We start from the raw sequence: 8776 nt of genomic DNA on the forward strand, positions 1-8776 counted from the left end.
AGATGGGGGGAGCAAAAAGCATGCAAGGTAGATCGGCCCCACCTTTTTTTTTTGCAGTACGTGGACCTCTCACTGTTGCGGCCTCTCCCGTTGCGGAGCACAGGCTCCGGACGCGCAGGCTCAGCGGCCATAGCTCACGGGCCCAGCCGCTCCGCGGCATGTGGGATCTTCCCGGACCAGGGCACGAACCTACATCCCCTGCATCAGCAGGCAGACTCTCAACCACTGCGCCACCAGGGAAGCCCAGGCCCCACTTTTTAACTCTCCCCAAAGCATCACTCACAAAATCTTGTTTTGACAAGAAGGTTGTCACACACTGCTGACTACATGCAAAGGAGACTTGGAAATGTGCTTTTTTTTTTTTTTAAGCTGGGCACATTGCCACCCCCAACAAAATCAGAATTCTTTTAGGTGGAGAGGAATAAATATCGGGTAGATGAAAGATGGAAGAGGCAAGAGGAACACAAAGGTTTTTTTCCCCAGAAACACTGTACTCCTCAGTACCAGGGACATAAGCTGTGGCAATACCAGGGTGTGAAGAGATAAATGAGACAAGATTCTCGACCTTGGTCACAGTCAGTGGTTTTAATATCATCATTAAATTAATGTGACTAGGAGCAATCTTCTCTAAGAAGATTGGCTTATCAGGTTTGCTAATCTTCTACAGAAAGGTCTCAGGTTACTGTACTTACTCTCCTTTGAGATCAATGCTTTTAAATTGAAGGCACTTGGCTAACCTAGTGAGTCATACTTTTAGTAACGGGATGATGATCATCAATTTAGTTAATGACATTTTTATAACAAGAATATGGAAACTGTACTGCTTAATATTGGTCTCCTCTGTCCCAGTCTACTGCAGAGTTTTAACAGTGACCTTTCCCCGAGGGCTAGGACTCTGGAGTCCACTTCGTCAACTTCCTGTTGCTCTGCACAGACAAGCAGAGCCTCTGCAGTTCTATACCACAGCCATTCTGCCTGTCTCCACTCTGACAGGAGACATTAATGTCTGAGAGAAATTTGAAGATAAAAATACGTTAAAGATAAAAAAGCTAAAACAAGATTTACAAAGCTACATATATCACTTTCGTCTAGACAACCTTTTTTCTTTTTTCTTTTAATAGAAAATTAAATCTCCATAGCTGGCGAAGGATCCGATACTTCACCTGTAAGTAGATGGGGATGGTGGCTTATTTGGGTAACATCCAGAACTCATTTCCCATTGCTTTCGGACAGAATTTATGGGCACAATTCTAGAATTTTAAAACATCATCTACATCTTCTCAGAATGGAAGGCTGTTTGTTAAACTCTCTGGCACAGTGGAAACAAGATAGGTCTCTGGAAAATTCTCAGAACTCGCCACAATCACCGATGTCTTTTACGGCTGAAAGAAGATTTGCTTTGTGAGAAAAGACCCAATTTTCTATTAAAGAAAGCTGCTGGCAGGTCTCTCCCAGAACGCCTGCCTCCCTTGGGCTTTTGTCATTAAAATTCAATTGAACGCTGACATTTTTTACCTCCACGTGCCCCACCACTGCTTTCCTTCCTCACCAGTTTTTCACAGAGCTGCGAAATGCCCTCTCGTTTGTGCTGTGTCATACTAAATATACAAACAAAATAAAATGTAAACTAGGAATACACTGGCATCAATGTTTAAGGCAAGTGTTACATGCATGTGATGAGATGCGAGCTAGAAAGAGATGGGGCACTTTGGGGTTTTCAATTGCTTTATTTTATTTATTAAAAATTTAAGGACTTCCCTGGCGGTCCAGTGGTTAAGACTCCACGCTTCCACTGCAGGGGGCGCGGGTTCGATCCCTGGCTGGGGAAGAACCCGCATGCCACGCAGCCAAAAAATAAAAAATGTTTAAGGCATCTTTGGGAAATATAGGTAGAGATATTAAAAAAAAATTAAAAACAAAAGTACATGTGAAACAATGAAAAGATTTATAAAGAAAAAGTTCATCTCTCCTTCTCTTATTGTAACCAGTGTTGACATCGTTTCCCGTCTTTCCTCCTATTGACACAAACTTTCTGTACGTACACACATGTAAAAGTTAGGATGCTTGAAGCCTGAGAAGGAAAGGCTAATACAGGAGAAGAGTCATACCTCTTTTTTCTAATTATACAGGAAAGAAATTAATGAAGAACATGATTTTATTAGGACTCTTTTAGTTGCAAGGCCCAGAAACCCAATTTAAACCAGTTTAAACAAAAATGGGGAATTTATCTTCGATGTAACTAAACTGCAGAAAGGGTAGGGGTGGAGCCAGTGTCAGGGATAGCAGGATCAAAGAATTCAAACATCCTCAGGTCTTTGCCTTTTTTCCCCTCCCCTCTAGTCTTTGCAGTTTGTCTGTCTGAAGAAAGTTGGCTTACTTTCCTTGGGAAGACTGGAACCATAGCCACTTGCATACTGGGCATTCTTCTATCCAAGTACTTGAAAAAAAAATTCCCTCCAGCTCCAATTAGAGGAAACCCTGTGGCCAGGGTCAAAGTTGTAACCAGAAAGATTCTGGGGAAGAGTGCAAGGGAAACAAAATAATTGCAAGTCAGGAATGGCTTGAGTGAAATTAGAAAGACATCTGTTTAGTGATCTGGGAAGCCTGATGAGGTGAGCGGGTAGTTTAAGGCAGACCTATGGTGATTGTTAACTCTGCTTTTACTAGCTGTGTGTCCCTGAAAAGAGTAACTGCCTTTGTGGGTCTCACTTTCTTCATCTCTGAGGTTACTGTCTGAGCACCAGAAGCTTGTAGGGGGGTCAAGTGAAGTGATGTAAATACAGGATACAGGTGTGAGATACTTCACCCCATCTTCACCTCCATGCTCCTTAATGGAAGCGGAAATTTTCTGGAGGTGGGAATTATATCTAAAGATGCACAACACAGTGTCTTGCTTCTATTAATCATTGCTCAATAAACATTTATTGATAAGAGAAAGAATAAAGATGGCAAAATTTAACTGCCAATTTCTCTCAATCAAATGCTTTGGGTCTTCACTGACACCAAGACAGCCTCCAGAATGTTCATATAGGAAACTCATTTTGTAAATTAATTAAGCTTTAAAAAGAAAAAAATTATTCCCCTTCCTATCTAAACAACTTTATGCATGGCCTTTACCTCCATTACCTTTAAGTCTCCTCTGTATGCAAAGTGGAAAGGCAAGAATGTACATATGCATCCAATCCTCTTAGCTTGAGCAGAGCTTGTTGTCATAACTGAGGTGAAGAGGCTGAGGTCCCCAAAGGCGTTTTGGCAGCAAATTCATCCTCAGACTGAAAAATTCCCTGATGTCCATTCCAGTTCTGTGCACTAAAACCCTATGTTCTAGATTCCCTGCCAGGATCAGGGCCTCCAAAACCTTAAACCTCTTTAACCACCTATTACTGTAGAAAAAAATATATGTTCCTTTAAGTCCTTCCTGGTTACCTGAATTTGTGAAGGCTAGCTTTTGTGAAAACACAAACATGTTTTCATGTCACAAGGTGAACTACAATGGATACAAGTACCTGAGTCCAGCAGTGACATGTGGTGTAAACTGGAGGAGGGGGACCACAGAGTTCACATCCTCTCTGCTGTCCAGCCAGTCTTTAAAACAGATTATGACCGCTGTTGGCGGCATGGTCTGGAGGCTACATAACGACACAAATAACCTTTGTTATGCATGAACTGTAGTGAGTCATTTTATGTTAAAGAGGGCAGGCTGTGGAAGACATAACATAATTTGTTTTAGTTAAAATTGCATTTTTATGCACTTACTTTTTGTTTAAAATATCCCAGCAGAGAAGAATGATTTCTGAGCTATCTTTACCAGGCAGGGTTGCAAATCCTATTCTAAAATTGTCAGAACAAGTTTTATTTCACAGAACAATCATGCCCAGTTCAGCCAAGTAACGATATCAATGACAGTCAAGTAACACCGCAAAACCACTTCATTTTTATTCTGGAGAAATGCACATATGTTAGAGTATTAAATCCAAGGAGAATATATCTGTGATTCTTTTTTTAAGTAGGAAAGTAAAAGAAAGCCATAGTTTCAAGTCACGTGATAATAACCATATCTTTTTATTTTTTTTACATTTTTTGAACCAACGTAACAGCATAGTACACATTTTACTATCTATTCTATAAGGAGATGTACTAGGCAAACTATGACATATTGTATAGTACGTTGTGAATTCCTGATTGTAAGAAGGTCCAACATATGGAAATTTACAAAGTATTTCATTGTTCTGTGGTTAAAGATAAGTGTTCAGTAACTATCAGGTAGGCATATTCTTTTTCTGGGTCTTCCCCTTTCTCCCTACCAATGTGCTTCTCTCTGTGGGACCTGCCTTCCCTCATGACTCTAGAATGACCCTTGCAAATGTCTGCTAGTTCAGGCTTAAGTGGAATTATCTCCCAGTAACACTTGTATTTATGTTGGAGACCAGTAAATGATGACCTTCTTCCATTTCCCCTAGCCCACTTACATCCAGGGACACCTACACTGCAAAGCGTCCTGGGCTCTGTGGAGTTTTCCCCAGGCTGAACCCTCTCACTGAATGTGCTTCTGTGTGCCCCTGGTTAGCTGCTACCCCACCCTCATCATAGTCTTTCTCTACAAAGTTTGAGTAGGGCTGAGTGAGTGGAGCATTGGCTGCCACTTGGAACGATTGCCAGTGCCTCAATTGTTTGGAGGCCATCACATTTGAAAGAAGTGTCACTTTTTATATTTTCCAGTTGATGGATCTAAGCACTTAGAAGAATGCTGTTAGTTGGCTTTCTTCAGACTAAGTTGCAATTAACTATTCAAACACAACTCATGTAGGGTTCATGTGGATGAACCCTACCACCAAACAATGAGACCTCTGTCTAGTATATACAACTGAGCACATATTGAAAAATTTAAAAATTCCTCCCAAGGGACATTAAGGCTGACACCCTTCGTTTTCCAAGGAAGCCTATGTCTACTTCAGAGGGATGCGGGTTTGCTTTAAGCCTCTTGTGCGCCACAGAGTACCTTTGTTTCCCCTCCCTGGGCTGTGCTCATGGCTGAGTCTAAATGGTGCTTCTGGAGCAAGGGAGGGGCCCCCATCTCACCATATTTAACATATCTGAGGTTGTGGCACTCACACACTGAGGACTTGAGTTTTTTAGAGTATTTTTGGAGACAGCACTTAATAAAACACTTGAGGACCAAAAAACTCAGTTCAGTGGAATTCAACACAATGCACAGGCATGAGGTTATGACCAAGAAGAGGATGAAAATCGTTTTCTCCGTGGGTTTGGAGACAAAGCAGTCCACAGTGTTGGGACAAGGCTTCAAATCACACTTCATAAAGTAGGGAACACTAAAGCCACCATAGAGCTTGTAAAATAAAACCAGGAAGCCAATTTCAAAACCAGTTTTAACAATGAGGCTGATAAGGTATGTGTACCAGAGGCCCCCATCCATGGTGCCTGGGCTGACATAGAGTTTCTTCCTGTGCCTTTTCTCTCTACCCTCACAATAGGCTACATGTAGAACCACCAGAAGTGAAGGCGTGGAGACCACGATCAGTTGTAAGGCCCAAAGTCTGACCTGGGATATGGGGAAGAAGTAGTCAAAACACACATTTTCACAACCAGGCTGTCTAACGTTGCACTCAAACTCTTTCTGCTCATCTTTCCATACATGCTCTGCCGCCACCATGTAGACCAGCAAACGGAAGATGAACATGACAGCCAGCCAGATCCGCCCGATCCCAGTGGAGTATTTATTTACTCCACTCAGGAGGTCTCTGAGGAACATCCAACTCATGACTTAGATTCAAAAGAAGACAATATTCTGCAAAAGAAAACAGTTTCATCATGATTCATTTACTTCTATTCCATTGATCACTTCTACTGTCTTACTTGTAGATTATGGAATTATGGAAGATAAACTTGACTTTTTTGCATTATTACAACCCTGGATGTTCAGGGCTCTCTAAGAATCCCATAGGATACGCTCACTTTCATTCAAGGAGATGACACAGCTGGTCCACAGGACGTAAATGAGCCCATGCCCAGTTTAATTTGGAATTTGGTTTGTCATCCCACACACACTAACCCATTCCCAGACAAATCCTTCTACTTTATTGCTTCTCTCTAAGGATGGTTGGGCTCTATGGCTGATCTAGAAAGAATTAGATATGAATCCCAAGGGGAACTTTGGTACCTTGAGATATCCCTCACATGCCAGCTTCTCTTTTTTTTTAATGTTTTTTTTTTGTTGAAGTATAGTAGATTTACAATATTGTGTTAGTTTCAGGTGTACAGCAAAGTGATTCCTATATTATTTATTTCAGGTTATTTTCCATTATAGGTTATTACAAGATACTGACTATAGTTCCCTGTGTTCTACAGTAAATCCTTGTTGCTAATCTATTTTATATATGGTTGTGTGTGTCTGTTAATCTCAAACCCCTAATTTATTCCTTCCCACCCTTTTCCTTTTTGGTAACCATAAGTTTGTTTTCTATGTCTGTGAGTCTATTTCTGTGTATTAATTTTTGGATTCCACACCTTAAAGTTGTAGTCTCTACTCACTTTCTCTAATTTGTCAGTGCCCGTCCCTAATCCTTAAAGGTTATTCCCTGTCCCTACCACCTCCTGTGTCCCGTATCTCATCCCAGCTGCTTGCCTACAATTTGATAGTGAGAAGTGAGGCTCTCCACTATGAACTCCCTCAAACTTATGCTCCCTCATCCCTCCAGATCTACTTACATCGGTGCCCAGCTTACCTTCCTTACCCAGTTTGGAGGGAGAGGGTTGGTTTCTTCTCACCTCAAAATGATCATTCCAGCTCTAATCCCATTCTTGATCTACCCATTTCCCCTGCTCTGAATTCTGTATCTTCACCCTCCAATGCCCCCTTCCTCTCAGTGTATAAACGTGCTGAAGTGTTGTCCATTTTTAGTGGGGGAATCTTCATAGCTTCTCTTTCTGACAACCTCTATGCCTATCCCTTATTTCTACTTCCTCAAGTATTATTTACTCATCAACTCACTGAGTCTAGTTTTTCTTCTCAACTTCAACTACCTCTCAATTACCAAGTGTTCTGGACACTTCAAGTCTCCTTTAATTTTCCTGTGGCGTTTGATCCTGTTGCCTGCACTTGTGTTTTTGAAACTCTTTCAGCCTTGGTTTCCATACCATTCTCCCCGCTCCTTCTGTTATTCTGATCCTCTTGACTGTACCGTCTTAGTTGTCTTCGCCCAGCCCTGAACAGCTCTGTCCTCTGCTCTTTTCTCCCTCCATATGCTCTCCCTGCAAAACCTCATGCATTCCTACAGATTCAACTACTGCTTTCAGGTTCTTGTTTCTCAAATCTTAGGCTTCTCCCCAGACTTCCAGATCTCACTGCCTCCTGGCTATTATCTAAATATCCTACAGGTATCTCAAGCTTGATATGTCTGTAGTTCAATGTACTATCTGCTCTGCCCTTTGATTTCCTTATGTGGTTAAACAGCATCACTAACGCCCAAGCACCCAGGTCAGAAATCATAATCATCCTAGATGCCTCTCTCATGACGCTTTTAAAATTGAACACCAAATTCTTCTGATTCCTCCTAAATATCTCTCAAATTCACTTCCAAGTCACTGCTGAGCTCTCTCTCACCCATACAGCCCTCCCACTGCTTTCTACGTCCGGTCTCAGCATCTCCTCCGTTCCCCTCCTAGTACACCCTCAGTGCTGCTCAATTCTCTTGTGCCCCTCTCTGTCTCTTTTGCTCTTTACCCTGCGAAAGCGGATAGGAAGCTAGGGAGCCTTCTTTTTCATCTCAGCGACATTGTCTTTCTCACACTCTCGGCTTCCATTTTGTCATATAACTGAACTCCATGGGGTGGGCAGTGATTTTTGTTTCTTGAGCCTACAGTGTGCTCAGCCTTCTCTGTTTAGTGCTCTTGTGAGTTGGTCTCTCACAACCAGCCTGGAAAGTGGAGTTTTTGTTGGTTTGTTTATGGTGGCGGTTGTGTTGTTCTTTCAGATGAGAAAGCAGACTCTGAAAAATAAAGCCACTTCCCAAGGTCACAAAATAAGAGGCAAAGCAGGGTTCAAATCCAATTTTCGTTACTCTAAAACAGAGTTTCTCAACAGTGGCACCATTGACATTTTGGGCTGGATAATTCTTTGTTCCAGCAGCTGTCCTGTGCATTGTAGGCTGTTTAGCAGCATCCCTGGCTTCTCCCAGCTAGATGTCAGTAGCACCACCTCCTGTCCTATTTGTGATAACCAGAAATGTCTCTGGACAATTCCAAATGTACACTGGGGAGATGTAACAAAGTCTCTCCAGTTGAAACCATTGCTCTTAACTCTCTAGTGCAATCAGAAGATGTGGATTGGAGCTCCAGGTCTGCCACTAAGATACTTCATGATTTCTCAGGTGAAGACCTTGCCATTTCAGGTCCTATCTCCTATTACAAAGATGGATTACATCTTGCCTTCTCTATAGACTCCACCAAAGGAGCATCATGGAAATGATGATGTGAGGGGAACCAGAAGGTAGAGAAAATGGGGATATTGTGATAGTAGCATTCCTGCCAGAGCACGTCACGTGGATCTCTTCCAGAGGGAACATTATGTAACAAGCCCACATGCTAGAACCCTGAGATGTATGAAGGTTAAGAGGTATTTTTAGAGACAACAAAGACACATGTACACAATGCCCTATTCAGCAGGGAATAAATACTTCAATGTCCTTGGTTTTCAGAACACAAACAAAATTGTATTAAATAAAAAGGATTCTCAAATCCACCTGAAAGGTTAACATCT

General features: G+C 41.9%; 1 protein-coding gene across 1 annotated transcript; it reads right to left on the reverse strand.

The window, feature by feature from the left end:
* Nucleotides 1-5108: 5108 nt before the first annotated feature.
* GJB7 (gap junction protein beta 7) lies at nucleotides 5109-5779 on the reverse strand (the record flags this gene model as incomplete). The annotated part of the gene is given in 2 exon segments (XM_081251071.1): nucleotides 5109-5128; nucleotides 5131-5779. Coding segments are annotated over 2 exon segments (669 nt in total).
* Nucleotides 5780-8776: the final 2997 nt, after the last annotated feature.

The sequence above is a fragment of the Mesoplodon bidens genome (genome assembly GCF_964165515.1).
Source record: "Mesoplodon bidens genome assembly, chromosome: 12".
Classification (NCBI taxonomy): Eukaryota; Metazoa; Chordata; class Mammalia; order Artiodactyla; family Ziphiidae; genus Mesoplodon; species Mesoplodon bidens.